At 31.5% G+C, this 17046-nt stretch overlaps 1 protein-coding gene across 1 annotated transcript in view; it reads left to right on the top strand.

Moving 5' to 3' along the window:
* The window catches only part of mahj (LisH and WD40 domain-containing protein mahjong), a 208664-nt gene that overhangs the window by 78455 nt on the left and 113163 nt on the right, over nucleotides 1-17046 (top strand). The window contains exons 12-14 of the mRNA XM_085817765.1: nucleotides 371-509; nucleotides 6336-6566; nucleotides 11579-11748. Coding sequence (XP_085673891.1) covers nucleotides 371-509; nucleotides 6336-6566; nucleotides 11579-11748 — 540 coding nt within the window. The remainder of the gene's footprint in view (nucleotides 1-370; nucleotides 510-6335; nucleotides 6567-11578; nucleotides 11749-17046) is intronic.

A 17046-nucleotide genomic window follows, 5' to 3' on the forward strand; every position in this document is an offset into this window, starting at 1 on the left:
CAGGATTTGAATGTAAATATATTCAAGGTCCGAGAATTTTACTATTATGTGATGAATCAACATCACCAAACGTTTTACTTTTAAATCCATTTGTGATATCAATTGAAATCTGAAAGTTGCTGTGCTAGGTCAAACAAAACATTGCATCAACCACATCAACACTTTGATAAAGACTCAAACTAATTGACAATAAATTTCTTGCTTATTTACACTAATTATTACATAAAGTTTCATTTGCTTTCTGTTAAATTCCACAAACTTTTTTTTTTGATCAGGCTGTGTAATGGCATATAGATGTATAGTTTTTTTCCCACTGTTTATATGTAAATTATCATTATCATTAGATTAAAAAAAAAAATTTTTTTTAAAGTTATGCACTTTGGCTTCTCGAATGTTCCCATGACTCAAGCCGATGCCATGCAACCATGTTTTTTGGATTTGCTTTTGCATTTAGAAGCATCCTAATGCACTTTGACAAACAAGATGGCCTTCGCAAGTTGTTCAATGTTGTAAGTATTGAAATTTTCGTTCCTTCCTTTTGATTTTCCAGTTTGGAACTTTAGAAGTTCTTATGTCACTTCTTTTGTTTTATCCTTTATGTTATTCCGTAAGTAATTTTGTTTTTGAAGTATGTTTTGAAGAAATAAAAAGATATGTAAGATACTTATTTAATCACATAAGTGGTTCCCTTCTGAATCAAGAACATTCTTCCAACACAGTAGTAAGTTTTTTATACTTTCCTAAAGAAACCAGGAGGGATATTAGAGAAAAGTTTTGAAGTTTCCAGTGCCTCATGGGAATTTTCCATCAGTGAAATTTTCCAAGCACGTAAGGTTTTTCTCCCTCCTTGCCACATGCTTTCATGATGTAATTGAGAAGCAAATCTGGCTAATGATCAGGAGGTGCAGTTTGAATTCTGGCAAGGGTGCTGATGATTCTTAAGTTTGCTGGCTTTAAAAAAGAAATTAAAAGATCTCTACAAGTGGCACCTGAAATAAAAAAAGTGATAAATGATAACTGAATTAGTTTAGTGATTGAGTCCTGGCTTCCCCAGTTGCCCTTTAAATATTTGAAATCCAGACCCCTCCCCATCCATTAACGCAGAAAATAGGTGTGAAGATTTCCAATGACATCCTTTGTACTTTCTAACAAAGATACCATTAGCCTTTGACCCCGTTCTTTATAAAACTATTCTGAAGGTCAGACCAACAAGCCTTTCCGGCTTTGTTATGATCACGACTGAGATTTTGTTTATTTCTGTTATTTTTATAGGAAGGAATAAATTGTTTAAAAATAAATATATCCCTTAAATTTTTAAACTGCTTCTTTATTGCTGTTTAAAGCTTAAAAGCACACTGTACCACAAAAGAATCAATAACGAAATGTCACAATCAACTAAAAGATAAGAAACCTCTTAGGACAAGCCGTCTGCAGTAAACTGATACAATGCATTTGGGGAAACTGCACCTGCTGCATACCTTAGGGGGAGAGAAGAAAACAAGATTACAATTTTATCTGTTTTCAAGCGGTTCTGGTTGTTTCAGTGTAGGGCCGTGTGGGGCGGATTGGATGTGAAGGAGTTAAGTGGAGGACAGTGTTAAGATTTTTTCCCTTGTATTGCCTGCATGCCTTTGTGATGTAGTTGAAAGCATATCTGGCTGGCAGTTAAGAGGTCCAGAGTTCGAATCCCAACAAGAGCACTGCACATTTTTCTAGTCTCCTACTTTAAAATAAATATGATTTTTTTTTTCATGTGAAGTAAGATTAGTGTAAATGTTCACGTGCTGTTTTCAAGCGGTTCTGGTTGTTTCAGTGTAGGACCGTGTGGGGCGGATTGGATGTGAAGGAGTTAAGTGGAGGACAGTGTAAGGTTTTTTCCCTTGTATTGCCTGCATGCCTTTGTGATGTAGTTGAAAGCATATCTGGCTGGCAGTTAAGAGGTCCAGAGTTCGAATCCCAGCAAGAGCACTGCACATTTTTATAGTCTTCTACTTTGAAATAAATATGATTTTTTTTTTTTTTTTTTTCATGTGAATTAAGATTAGTATAAATGTTCACGTGCTGTCTTTGATTAGCATGAGAAGGTTTGTGTGGAACCCTTAGCCTATACATGATTCCCAGTTACCTCAAATGGTGATTTACAGTCATTGATGATGAATTAATTTCTTCTGCCAACTCTTTAATAATTGTGTATGGATTTCTTTTAACTGAGCTTTCAACACGCCATTATCAAAAAAGGCAAAGTACCCACAGTGGCTGGCATCTTTTGAGCTAAGGCTGCCTTGTGGAAGCTTACAATACAATCCTTGGTTCTTGCATATATTCAAAATGCTTTTATCATACAGTTCTCCCCCTACAAAGAAAACTGTTTAAAAATTTTTAAAAAATCATATTTTTGTACTTTTTAAAATATACTACACAAAACTATGAGTGGAAATTTGGATGTTTCTGCTATTAGATTTAAAATTTTTTTTTTTCTACCATCTGTGACCCCCCAAAAAAGAAAGCTTAACTAATTATTAGTTTAAATATTTCTTAAAAAAATGACTGCAGATGTTAATTTGATACAGTTTCATCAAAATTATAGTAATAATCATGTGCAAAAAGTTTAAAAAATATTTTATATTAACTCGAACACATGAATATTAAAGAGGGGGAAAAAAAAAGAGAGAGAGAGAGAGAGAAGAAGAAAACAAATTCATAGTTTTTAACTGCAACTATATCAAAACTTTATACATAGTTTTATCAAATGCTTTTAAAAATAAACTTACTTATCTAACTCCCCCCCCCCCAAATCTTCTTGTTATATTTTAAAAATTGAATAGTCAAAACTGAAAAATAAGTAAAGCATCTGCAAATATATCAAAATTTTATACATAGTTTTATCAAATGCTTTAAAAAAAAATCTGACCCCCCCCCTCAAAAAAAAAAAAAAAAAAAAAAAAAAAAAAACTTCCTGTTATATTTTAAAAATTTAATAGTCAAAACTTAAAAATAAGTAAAGCATATATTATAATTTTCATTTGCATAAAATACCACTTATTTATCATATGTATTTGCTATATTTGTTAACAGTATGTTACAAACATAGTTTTAAAAGATATCGTTAGACTACTTTAAACAAAATTTTAAAATAATTTAAAAAATATTGATTTAATTTTTAAATGTAAGTAATTTTTCCCTAATTTTTTTTTCTTTCATTCCTTTACATACATGGCGTAAATCTTTTTTTTTTTTTTTTTTTGTTTGTTTGTTTTTTTATTTTGTTTTGTTTTAACGGCAATCACTTACCATTTTTCAGCATTGGCCACTCCTAAGGCTGGAAATGTTGGCCATTTTATAGTGGACACCTAATAGGCACCTAATAGGTGGCCACTCTATACCTCCTATGAGAGGACAGACAATTTACAATCCATGCCTTCTCCAGGATTCGAACCCGGGCCCTGTAATATTGCAGTCGGCTTTCCTAACCACTATACCATCTGGGCGGCATAGCATAAATGTCCGGAATCCTGGATACTTTTGTTATTCAATTTAATAAAATTTTCCTCTTGTCATGTTTAGGGGAAAAAAGGAAATCTACTTATTTCCTGGATTAAATACATGTTAAAAATAATTATGATTACTAATATTAATTCAGTGTGTAATCCTATAGAAAATGTGATGGTAAAACATGCACACATTTGAGATTTCTATAAGAAATACAGCAAAAGCTATTGCATTTTTAAAACATAAATATTAGCAACGGGGGGGGGATAACAAAAAAAGAATGCATAGAAAAATATAATTTTGTTTTCAGTTGTAAAAATTACTAGATTAACAGCAAATCTGCTTATATTTCACTCTTCTTTGATTTTCATTTCATTCCTTTTTATATTTTGACAGCACCATTAGTGGAGTAGCTAACATTGTTGAATTGACCTGGGTTCTTTAATATCACTGAATACTGATACTTTGTTTGGGTTCGAACCCAGGTGAATGAGCAGGCTGCATGGGTGTTTTTATGGTTTTCTTCATGTAGCATGAAAACAAGCAAATTCCCCTTAGAAAACCCTTCATGAAAGCATTCTTCCTCTTGGGTAGATAGCTGGCTTGTGCTATGTCATATTCAAGTAACCAATCAACCCATTACTCATACTTTTTAGTGTAATATTTTGATATTCTGTTAGGCTAGGACACTTGCAGGTGTTAGCTATTTAAATAAACAATTTCTTTAAATGGCTGGCTTCAAGTATAAAAACTTAAATAACTATGCAATAAAAAATTGGGAACTAAAATTCGAGTCAGTTAAAAAAGTGCAGTTTGTGTTTTTTGGGTATGTGTACTCTGAATGTTCTCAAATCTGGAACTGGAGGACATTGATTGGAATAGATCACCATGTAAAAGGTGAAGATGGAATGAAGATGCTAATGGTGATCTCTACATATTACGAAAGGAAGAGTCTGTCTGTATGTATCTCTTTCATTTGTGCTGCACGTAAGCTAATGGACCCAGGGTTATGAAGTTTAGTACATAGGTGCATCTAGACAAGATACAGTGCACCTCGAAGCAATTTTTTCAAAATTCGAATGAGTTTTTTTTTAAAATTTTATGTTTGATGAAATCCTATCAAATCAATAATTTTCTCTTATTATATCAGCAACAATGGCATGTAGCCATTGTTGCTGATATCAGCACTGTTGCCACTTGGGAAAATGAGGGCGATAATTCTGTGCAGTTTTTAAATTAAATGCTTCTCTTGGATACTGGACGTTTGTTCAGAGAAGGCAACGTGAAGTTGGCTAATTTATTTATTAGGATAATTAATATTTGTATTAAGGGATATTGCTTATTTCATTGTAATTTTGTTTTATATGTAATACATTTTTATTGAAATTTTTGGGTTTTCCCACCCTTTCTTTTTCCTTTTGTGATAGTTGTTCTGTAAAGTAAAATTCTCTGCAGTTTTTAAATTTAATGTTTGGTGTTTCCTTTAGACATTTTTCTGGTACATTTAAAAGCTAGGTGAAGGCTGGCTGCATAGCGGCTAGTGGTCCATAAATGAATACTTTTTTGATCTCTAGTTTTCTTGCCAGATTGATTTGTTTAAAATTGTGACTATCATATACTTGTCTTAAAATCTCCATTTTGTCTTTTGTGTAAAAGGAAGATGGTCTGTCTTGGCATAATTTTTATGGCATTATAACTTTGCCTTCTTTCTCAACACTTCTGATTTCATAATGTCTGGAAGAGATACTAATTAAATTTAAAACTTAAAGCTTTTCTCATATATTGTACTGACTGCTTCAGAGGTTTGTGCACTTCATGGCTCTAAACAGCCTTTGCATGATGTATTATCTCCTAGAACTAAGTCTGAGAAAAGTATAAAGTGATATGCACTTTTCCTCCAGTAAAGTGACTAATTTTGAGAATAAATTAATTTTTTCCCTAATGATGTTCATTGTAATTTTTCATATTAAATTGTATTTGATCTCAGTTGTTTGAATCAGTTAATATTTGTATTTAATTTTGCTTTACATCAATAAATGATATATTACTAAGTTAATATCAGGCACATTAATTATTAACTTTAATTGCATCATATTTAAAAGTACTTTAGTGAATAAAAGATTTTCTTTCCTGTTCTGAATTTTCACAGTTTAAAAGTGTAAAATAATGACAAAGTCAAATTAGTCAAAGAACATTAAGATATCTACTAAAATATTAATGTATTTTACAAATAGTTAATTGAGTGATAATTTATTTATCTGTGAGTTATGATGAAAAATCTATAAGTTTTTTTAATGTGTTTCTTTGTTTAAAAAAAAAAGTACATTTATAGTACACCTTTTTCATTAACAAATTCACTTGCTCACTGCATATTAATAAATCTAACCCCAGTTTTGTCATCAAATTGTTACCAAATGGTATCTATTTAGAATTTTTTTAAATGTATTTTAAACTTTATTTAGAAGTAATATTTTTGTGAAACAAGTTACTTTAATGAATGTAAATAGTTTATATAGTTTAAAAATTTTATTTCGTAGGACCATTAACAGGTAAATGGTTTATAGTTAAGAAAGTAATTACTAAATAAGTAAATAAATAAATTTTATTTCATTTTTCTGGTAAATGGCTTATTGTATGCATTGTGTTATATATATAGCAACAATGACAATAGGGCTTTAAAATTTGATTGCAGTCTAAGTTAGAAATTCATCATAGTATGAGAAATCATAGCTTGTAAACTGTATTTTGTATGTTGCTGTTTGTTTCTATTAATATATTAACTACTTTTTACATCTTAAAGTAATTTTAAGTTTTATTTTTTAACATAATCCATTTTCTGTTCTTAGATGTCAACTTTAGATGTTCGCACTAGAAACAGGAATTTAAGTGACGATCAAATATTTTCGAACCGGCAGACAACTAGGCATGTCTGTGTGGCCCTGAAGCGATACTTTGAAGCCCATTTAGCTCTACTAGTGGAAGAAAAAAATTGTTTTACTTCTCTGAAACAAGATATATTAATGAATCATAATCCTCCAAAGCAGGATCAAACAAAATGTGATTCTAAATTTTATAAGGTATGTATAATAATATATAATATGAAGTCTGTTCATAAAGTATAATATTAATAATTCATCTAATAATAATAATTCATAAAGTATAATAATAACAATAATAATAATGTATTGAGTCACTCTGAATGGCTTTCCAAATGCCTATGATATTATATTGTTATTTGTCATTATAAGTGAACCATGGTGTTTTAGCCTCAAGATTGTGCAACAGAAGTGGCACATTGCTCATGTATTGCAAGTTTATATGCTGTATTACTTTATCATTTTCATCTACTGCATAGTGAGATTCTGATATTTTGGGGGGGGGTAAAGATAGGAATGACTGCCCCCTGAAACCCCCAAATTTAATCCTTTTTCAATCTCTTAAGAGACTGGTAAACATGGAATTAAAAAAAAAAAAAAAAAAAAAAAAAAAAAAAAAAAAAAAAAAAAATTAGTCAGTTTTGTGTGTAAAGGCTTGACATTGTCTCCAAGGGATATACTATCCCAGGTTTTCTTTAGGATCCTTTTGTCTTTTAACTGCACATGATTGCCTTCATCCTCACCTGTTTCATCTTTGACTCAGTAATTTTATAGTTTTCTCTCTTTGTGACACTGAGCCAATCCATGTACAGAGAACATTTAAATGTGTACTCTGCACTTATTGATTTTAATTCTGAAACCCTAAAGAACAAGGGGAAGAAAAGAAAAAAGAAAAAAAAAAAAAAAAAAGAGACTGGAAAAATGAGATGTCAGCTATGCCCTCACCTGGATTTGAACTCCAGATCTTCCAGTTACTATCCAAGCATGCTACCAATTACACTTTAAGAGCATGCACAGCAGAATACAACAGTTTTTTTTTATAAGCTAGTGACTTCAATTTGTAGACAAAAGCCAACTTAAATAGATAAATAAGAGAATAATTTTATTACTGTATTATATTATTACCATCCATCATGACTAAGTGAATATTTATGAATCTCAACTTGAACTATACTATTATTATCTGGACATCAGTCGTTGCAGTATTCTTGAATGCCCTCAGAATTGTTGGAGTAGTATCCATATACAAACATTTGAGTTAGAAATGTTGATTTGCTGATCAACTAGCTGTGATTGTGAATATGATGGTGATACAATACAGATACATACTCATTGAGTAGCTATCTTGTATAATTTACTTTAACTCTCTTCTAGATTACATGAAAGTGCCCTGACCAGTTTCTGTGTCCTTTAAAATAGTCTGATACAAGTATATTTCATAACTCTCTTTTGCTAACAGTAGAAAAAACTTTAATTTCAATTTCTTTAAATTTTCTGTATTAAAGCCTTTAGAATCTCCATAAATGCAGTGTGTATTTTCCAAAAATATATTTCAAAATAAGACCCTTCTTATAGGTCTAGGATAAATTTTAAGAAATAGATGAATATTTATTTTGTCTCATTATTTCAGAGGAAAAAAATCCAATGTGTACACCACATGACTTCCTTGTACGGAATATTAAATTATACGCAATTTTTCTTGCATTTCCTATAAACTTATTGGATTGAATTAAATCTACTTCGTCGATAGTGCATAAACCACAATAGAATAAATGCACTTTTTAAAATTCACTATATTTGTTTACCATAGTGACACTCTGGCGCTAAGTTTCCTTAACAGCATTACATTTCATTCATTTTATAACAGTAGATTGGCAGTTATGTAGCGAAGTTTGTGACTTGAGGATATTTACTCCCATATATGACTTCTATATATCACTTTCCAAGGCTATGAACTATAGCCTCAGAAAACGCAAGTTCGTGAAGTTCTGGAAATTCGGAGGTATGGCTGTAGCACTAAAATGGCATGTGAAATCATCATCTTTAAAAACAGTCTTTTGAGTAGTAGCAATATCATGGCATGTCATTTTATAACTCAGAATGCACAAAATTTATATCATTTGAAGAATTATTTAATTTTTGCTACATGTTCTATTCAAATATTATAATAATTAAATCTGAAACGATGTATAAAATAAATTAAACAAATTAAAAAAAAAAAAAAGGAAACAGTTTTTCTCAGACTGTTTCTGTATTTTTCATTCAATTAATTCAGTCATCACTTCGCTACAAGGCTAAAATACGTAAAAACTCAAAATGTCTTATATTCAAAATTATGAAGTAAATCTTAAACAAACACTTATTTCATCAAATAAATTCCAGAATGGATTAAGCATGATTTAATTCGCAATAATAAAAGAAGGCGTTGGCTTTGTTGTTGCGAAGCTTAGTTTCTCTGGATTGGCAACAAATCCACTATTCTGCCAAGTTCAAATGTAAACAAACATGGCCACCATGGCAAAAATAATTAGGATTAGCTGCACTTAAACAACTTTTGAACTGTTGATAATTCTACAAATATTACATGCAGATTGACTAAAGCCATAAAAACCGTAACCGGAAGACAAGAACAGCGTAATTCAATCACTTTTAAACCAAAAAATGCACAAATTGCAAACATATATAAAAATAAAGAAACTGAGATCACTGAACTGGGTAATAGAGTGGATATATATATACATATATTTATATACTTTTGTGTGACCGATTACAACCAAAATACGAGGTGCACATCTACATGTTATAGCAGTCCTATATACAAAATTTCAACGTTCTGAGGCTACTCTTTTTTGAGTTATGTGAGATACATACACACAGACGCCACAAAAAATTCTCTTCAGAATTCATTTTAAATCAGTTTTATAATTTTTTGGGAGGGAAAAAGAGTCCTTTTTTCTGTTCTTATGTACAGTCAGATGTTGTCACACAAAAACATCGTTAAATTACATTCGATAGTGGTGAAAATGGATATTTTCGTTGAAATATGATGCCTGAAACTTCTGGCAATTACAATACTCTTTTTTTTTTTTTACTTCGTACAAAGTAGTAAAAAGTTTAATTTTTTCTTTTTCTTCAGAATTTCCTTTAAGTATCATTTCTGTGTATGTCAAATAATTGGAACTATTCTGCACCATCAAAATGCAAAGCCTGTGGGGGTTTTTCGTCATATCTTCCAGTTTTATGGTAGATCACAGAATCTCCTGATTTTTAAATCTTAGCATACACTGAGGAAAATGTTTCCCAGCAATAAATGAAATTTAAATTTTGCAAATAACATTCCCTATTTCTAGTAATTTTCAGAATAATTTTTCTTGTTGAATTTTATTTGATCTCAGTTGTCTTAATCTACCGTACTCGTTTGAAAAACTTTTAAATAAAAAGTCAACTAATGTTTAATCAGTTACTATTTGTATTTAATTTTATTTTTCATAAATGTGTGATACATTACTAGTTTTAGTACACAAAATTAATTCTTAATTATACTTTCATTTTATTTCAAAGTACTTTGATAAGTTTTCCGTCCTTACTCAAAATTTTCTCAGTGTAAAAGTGTAAAGTAATTACAAAATAAAATTAGCCAAAGAACATAAAATATAGAATATTAATTAAATAATGCGTTTTACATCAGAATCATATTATAAATAGTTCAATAACCTAAATGATGTGTTATGAAATGCATTTAAGTTAATTTTGAAGCTCTTTTAAAATAGTGTTGCTGCACAATGTGACATTCTTCTGCTAATTCCTGGATTTTTGTATTTCAAGGTTGACAGCTACAATAAGCGTAATTCCTGTATTAAAAAGAATAAATAATAGTTTATATTATCCACGCAGGTATATTTCAAATAAAAATTACTGTATATGTTTTTGCATGATAAAAGAAATTTCAGCAAACTCTTTGCTACTCAAATTAGAGGGTTGTCTTTTATACAAGCTCAAAATTATTTATAAAAGCTTTGATCGCAATAATTATATTAGGTTAAATAAGTGTGTGGGGGGGGAATGTAAATTTGTTTTATTGAATCTTGATATGCATAAGAAAAATTTCTTAATTTTCTTATAAAACTCAGAGTTTTCTAGCAATTCTCTGAAATGCAGATTAATTTTATTGTCCTCTGTTTCACCATTAGCATTTGTGTTATCTGCCACAGAGGTAATATCATCTTCAGTTTTGTTTATGCCATCATATTTATTATACTGGTTAGCAGTGCTGGCTGCCATGTTATTGGGGTCAGTTTCAAATCAATAGGCTTGGATGTTAGTAAACATGTAGTGTATGTATGGCATGGGGCAGTTAGAGCACATGGTAAGCTGAAACTCCTCTGGAGAGGCCAGCCCTCCAAGGGATCCTTCTTCAAAATTGGAACAAAGCAAAGGAAAGCCATACAATCCCCCATGAGATGTCCATGCCAAAGAAAGTCACAATCCTGTGCTTTTTGACTTGATAAAATTTATGGACTTTTTTTCATGTTTTTGTCAGACAAACAAGATAGATTATGGCAAAATTAAATTCATAAATTTGCTCAGTATAGCTTACGAGTTTTATTTTAAAATTAGCAGAATTTACAATCCATTTTTATTCAAGTGTATTTTACTGTATAGCAGAAATGAAGAATTTTATTTTGTTTGCAAAATTGAGACTGTAATCAATTTGCAGGGAGACTTATAAATGAGAATGGTTATCACAATCGAGAACCAAAGTCGCATTTTTCGTACTATAGCCAGAGTGCCAAACAGTGAGTATGCTTTAAAGTTTGAAAAACTGAGAAAGAGAAGTTATTGACACTGAAGGGGCTGTTTCACTGTGCAATGTATTCGCTACTGTTTTTGAATAGAAGTGAAATGAGAACTGATGCTTATTTTCATCTTGTTCAGTAAATGTACCTAATTTAGACAATTTAACTGTTTGCTTTTTTATAAATATTGCTGAATTTATAGGACAATTTTAAATTCAGTTGATACATGAGTTTTCAATCTTGGCTGAATTTGTGCTGGAAAATTTTACCTGTAGACTTATACACCAATCAGTTTATAATTAGAAATATGTGATATTTGTTTATTTTTTAATTGAAATGTTTATGTATATTTTGATTGTGAACTTGTTATCTATGTTGTTTATGCCAATGTTTTCTAATTCAGATATTAAACTTTAGGCTTTAGATTTAACATATGAAAGTATTGAACATAACATTCAGATGCTGCATGACTCTTCAGTGACACCTATGCTGCGCTGGAGGCCTGTGGACAAATTTTTGCATTTTGAAGGTGTTTCATTTCTATTAGAACTTATATCAGCATATTTTGAGCTTAGTTATTCAGGAAGGTGAGTTTGAGTGATTAAAATATTAAATTTATGCCTCACTGGTTGGCAATTTTTTATTTCAAAAGATGCCGACTCTCTTGATTGAGGTGGGAGATTCCCATTTTTTGTCTGCCAATCTGATTTGTAATATATTTCTCCTAACTTTGTGTTATTCCTAAATTGCTGTACTGTTTTTTTATGTAGCTGGACTCATTATTTTGTTATTTGCATCCAAAAAACTTGATTTAGGGAATCTAAAATCACTTGACTTTTCTTTAGATCAGCCAAATAAAACCGCGCATTTTTTCCCTGTACCCATACCTGCCAACTTTTACGAATTTGTCGTCATTTTTACGAAAATGCGTTTGTCTTTACAATTTTACGATCGTACTCCTTTTTTTTACAATTTTTTTTTTCCTTTTTCAAGTGTTTTTAGTGATTTTTGTCGAAATTTTAGAATTTTCCAATTCAGCGATTTTCTCCAATTGCATCGTGTTTTACCGCCAACTACCGACTACTTCGAATCCAGTAGCCTGCGGTTTCTCCCAACTCGCCGCTTAACCAGCCAATCCAATGTGCTGAACTTGTTTCTCCCATTGTTTTCTTTGTGGATGCTAGATTATTTTTTTCGCATTCCCTTCAGCAGCAAGGGAATTACTCAGTTCGGACTCAGCAAGCATGTATTGTTGCATTCTGTTTTTTTTTTTTTTTTTTGTTTTTTTTTTTGTTTGTGTGTTTGCACGTGCTACGAATTTTCTTAATACGTCGTTGTTACGAAATGAGATAAAAAAAACCGTATTCTCAATATTTTTTGCCTGCCTACAAAGCCGAATTTTCAACAATTAAAGAATCCTTCAAAGGAAATAACTATGCATTTTGCAACGTGTGCGTGTGTGACTTCATAATAAGTCATGGTGGGAAAGCGACATTGTGAAGCATGTTAAGCCTAAAAAGCATGAAGTTAATGCTTCGGCTTCGACAACGTCAAAGAAAGTGGATGATTTTTTTTTTCAAATTCGGCTACGAATTCGAATGCTGATGTCATTTTGACAGAGTGTTTGTTTACTGCATTCCTCATCGAACACAACGTACCGCTAAGCGCTGCCGATCACGCCGGTCAACTTTTCAGATGGATATTTCCCGACTCCAAGATTGCTCAGAAATATGCTTGTGCTCGCACGAAAACATCTTCTATTGAGAACGAAATTGCTTGCGATGCACAAAGTAAAACGATAGCTGCACTCCAGAATTCAGCATTTTCGGTGTCAATCGATGGCAGCAACGACAGCGATTGGAAGCTTTACCCCATCGTTGTCACATATTTCTGTGATGTTTCTAATGAAATGAAAACTCATCTTTTGCGTCTTCCATTGTTAAATGGAGACGCTACGGGGGAAAATATTGCCTCCTTGGTAATTAATGAGTTGAAACAACTTAACATCCCAATATTAAACTGCATTTCATTTGGTGCAGATAATGCTCATGTCATGGTAGGTGACAAAATAGGTGTAGCCTCTTTCCTCAAAAAAGAACAAAATGAGTTAATTGTTATTGGATGCCCATGCCACTTAATTAATTTGGCAGCAGAAAAAGATGCAGCTGCTTTACCATTAAATATTGACCAGCTTCTGATTGATGTGTTTTTTATCTGGAAAAAAGTGTAAAAAGGAAAGAAAACCTAAAGAATTTCTAAGAACTGTGCTCTGGTGAAACGAGAAAAATTCTGAAACACGTATACACGAGATAGTTAAGGTCAACAAAGTTGACCTTTGAAGACACCTCAAAGGTCAACTTTGTTAAAGAAGTTGAAGGGAAGAAGAAACAGTTTTCTATTAGCCGGGAGGAGCAGATTTTCTATCTTCTTTCTTCGGATTTGAACAAAGCATATTGTAGTTTTGTGTTAAGTACCATTAAGATTTTTGAAAGTGTAAATACCCTTCTACAATCAGCTTCGCCAAAATCTCCCCAGCTTATCCAAATTTTTAATGATCTTTTAAAAGAACTTTATACTAAGTTTGTAAAACCGTCCGTTGTGAAAAACAGTGTGTTGATTCGTGTTGCCTATAATAGTTTGGCAAATCAAAAGGATGACAATGATCTTATAATTGAAAATCAAACCAGGGAACTTGTAAATTCTTTGAAAGATCATGAGAAAAAAGAATTTTTTCAGTGTGTTAGAAAGTACTTTTCCTCAGCCTGTGATTACATTGTAAGGAAGTTTCCTTTGCAAAATGAAGTCCTTTTAAATGCTGAAGTGGCAAATTTGAAACAAATTGAAAATTCATCTTTTGAAAAGATTCATTTTTTTATTGATAAATTTCCATTTTTGTTAACAATTAAAGAAAATGAATTCCATAATGATGCTGTAGATGAACTACAGAACCAATTTTCTGCTGCACAGTTTGAAGACTTTGACACTTCTGGAGAAGATAGACTTGATGTCCTCGGTACCTTAAAAAGAATAAAAAGAGCTAATGGAACACCAAAATATGATAGACTGGCAAGAGTTTTATGTGCTATTCTCGTAATTCCACACAGTAATGCTGAGTGCGAGAGAGTTTTCAGTGTTTTGAAGAAAAACAAAACTATGTTTCGTTCTTCAATTTCACCAAAAACTCTAGAAAACATTTTAATTGCTAAATGTTATGAGGAAACTAATTGTTACGACAGGGAATTTCCAAAGAGATTTTGGCTAAAGCCAAAAAATGCACTCTAAATTCATTGCAATAATTTTTTTGTGTAACATTAAGTTCTTGTTTTATGTTTCCTAATAAATTTTTTAGTTACTACTTAATTGAGATTTACTAATGTAAGTACAATTTTCTTTTTTCTATTTGTATAAATTGTTATTTTTTTAATATCAAAGCATGATATTAATTCTTCGTGTTCTTTTGAATTTTGGAGAAATCTTCTGAATTTGGGGGAGAAATCTTCTGAATTTTTATCTTTAGAGGTTGGCAGGTATGGGGTACCAAAGCCGAAACTAAATAAACAACTTTTCTTCCTTATATGCAACGTCAGATGGTGAATCATACTCCCGAAAATTGCTTCCCCCCCTCCTCAGCATTAACGTAACCTATGGTGCATGCGAGAGTACAGACAGGTGCACGTCGTTCTATTGGCCAAAAAACTGCGAAAACGTAGAAAATTCCGGTACATTCGGTATTCTTTTCCTCCCACCCAAATACTACACACGTTTGAATTCTATCAAGATTTTAATAATTTGCATTCTCGTTCCACGTGGTCAGTTCATATTCGTGTTTATTATGATCGTTATGCTTATATTATGAGCATATGTATGAATATTTATAATAATATAGTTGCAGTAACGGCTGAAGTATAGATAAACTTCCAAAAATTGGTGTGTTTTTACACAGATTAGCTTTCTAAGGAGTAATATTTGGAATGGCTTAAATAAAAGGAAAGTAATCGAATAGTCAAAATAATTTCAATTTCTTTGCCAATACATTATACAGTACGGAGGTTGGGAGGTTCTCCGCAAAACCTCTAATATTGAAGCAGCGGACTTTTTTTTGTCACTGTCCAATCTGGATTGAATAGGACTAAACGTTTTTGCGGTCTACCCAACCCAAGCGAAGATTGATTCTATTCCGGAAATTTAATACAGTCTGTTGAAAATTAGAATCAGAAACACCCCAGATTAGTAAATCTCTTTCTTTTCCTTTATTTAGTTTATTCTCCGAATACCGGCAGGTGTTGATTCCGATTGTGTAATATCACATATGGAAGAATTACGTCGCACGTATTGCGCAATAACGTTTGCGGTATTTTGCATTGATAATTAATTTTGATGTTCAGTCTGAGATTTGTTTATGAACACTTAAAAGAGTTTTACTGTGCTTTCTAAGCAAAATATTTCTCAGTTCCCTTGGTTTTTATATGATGCACATATCGAAATGTCAAAATAATTTATTTAGCCTAAATTTAAGTCTAAAGAATGGCTACAATCTCCCCCACTCCTCTTTTTCCAGTTACTATCTGGAATATTCGGGAATTTCCGATTATGCGGGTTAGTTAAGCTTTTACTGTTAAAGGATGACTGAATGAAGCAATTTCCCGTCTTCTGATTTCAGAAATGTGCCTCTTTTTTACTTAAATTACTTTGTTTGAGATATATGTTAAGGGAAAACTGTTATGGAATGAAAATTTAGAAAATGTTCAGAATTTTTATTTAAGTTAAATTATTTAAATATTAATATGAGTGGAAAAATAAATTGTATTTATTATTAGGTGCTAAACGAATACAATTATTACGGCTTATTATTATTTATTTTCTATATTTTCAACTGAAATATCATCATTAAATTTTGTAATATAGTTTAGTTCTGCAGTTTTTTTCTCTCATAGTAAACTTCTGTAAATTGAACTGTCATTTAAAATTTAAAAAAAGAAAAAAAAAAAACTTAATTGTTTTCCATTCTTGAGGTAATACTCATTCTCTTAATAAATATTGCATTGCTCATATTTTAAATTACAAATCTAATTTTTAAGGTTATGCAGTTGTGTATAATGTAATTAGAGAGGTGCTTATTTTTCCCTTAAAATGGGCTTGAAAAGTGCTTATAGGTGCTTATTTTTTTAAGTAAAATGTGGCTATGAACCCTGGTGGCAAACATTCTGGGGGAAAAGACTAACTGTGGGAGCCGGTGCACCTATGATGTTGTGCTCCGTAGACGTACTGTCCGTTTTCGTTTGGAGAAACCTTCAGCGCTTTTACGCATGCGTCAGTTCTGCTTCGAATTCATCAAAATAGGGTTGAGACAAAAGAGAAATGTTTACTTAACATGCATGTTTCCGTGCTTCTGAAAAACCGGTCTGAGAAAAAAGCCCATCTCAGCGTATCTCCCCTTTTCAGAATAGAATCATCGACAGGTGGCGGTTTTGCAATATGAAAACAGACTGTATGTGGTAGCAATCGGCTGGTTCATCGATACTTGTCCTAACTTGCTCAGTACGATTGAGCGTCGAAAGAGATAAACGAGTTTGTGTGTGTTTGTCTTATTCCTGTTGGTGCTTGCTGTATTTAAATCCTGTATAAAAGCTCGTAATTTTTCTTATATTTTCATTAGTGGTTTTGCGCGCTATCTTTAAACGAGTATTTAAATTCAACACATTATTTACATATTTTTGGAAAAAAAAAAAAAAAAAAAAAAAAAAGCCATTTCACAAGCAAAAAAGAAGAAACGGCAATACAGTGCAGAATATATTAAATATAGATTCATAGAAAATTCGGCAAACCCATCTTTGCCTTTGTGCCTTCTTTGCTCAAAAACATTTTCAAACGAAGCGATGAAGCCT

Source organism: Stegodyphus dumicola, chromosome 1 (genome assembly GCF_044657685.1).
Source record: "Stegodyphus dumicola isolate Sdum_Otavi_A_Nest chromosome 1, ASM4465768v1".
NCBI lineage: Eukaryota > Metazoa > Arthropoda > Arachnida > Araneae > Eresidae > Stegodyphus > Stegodyphus dumicola.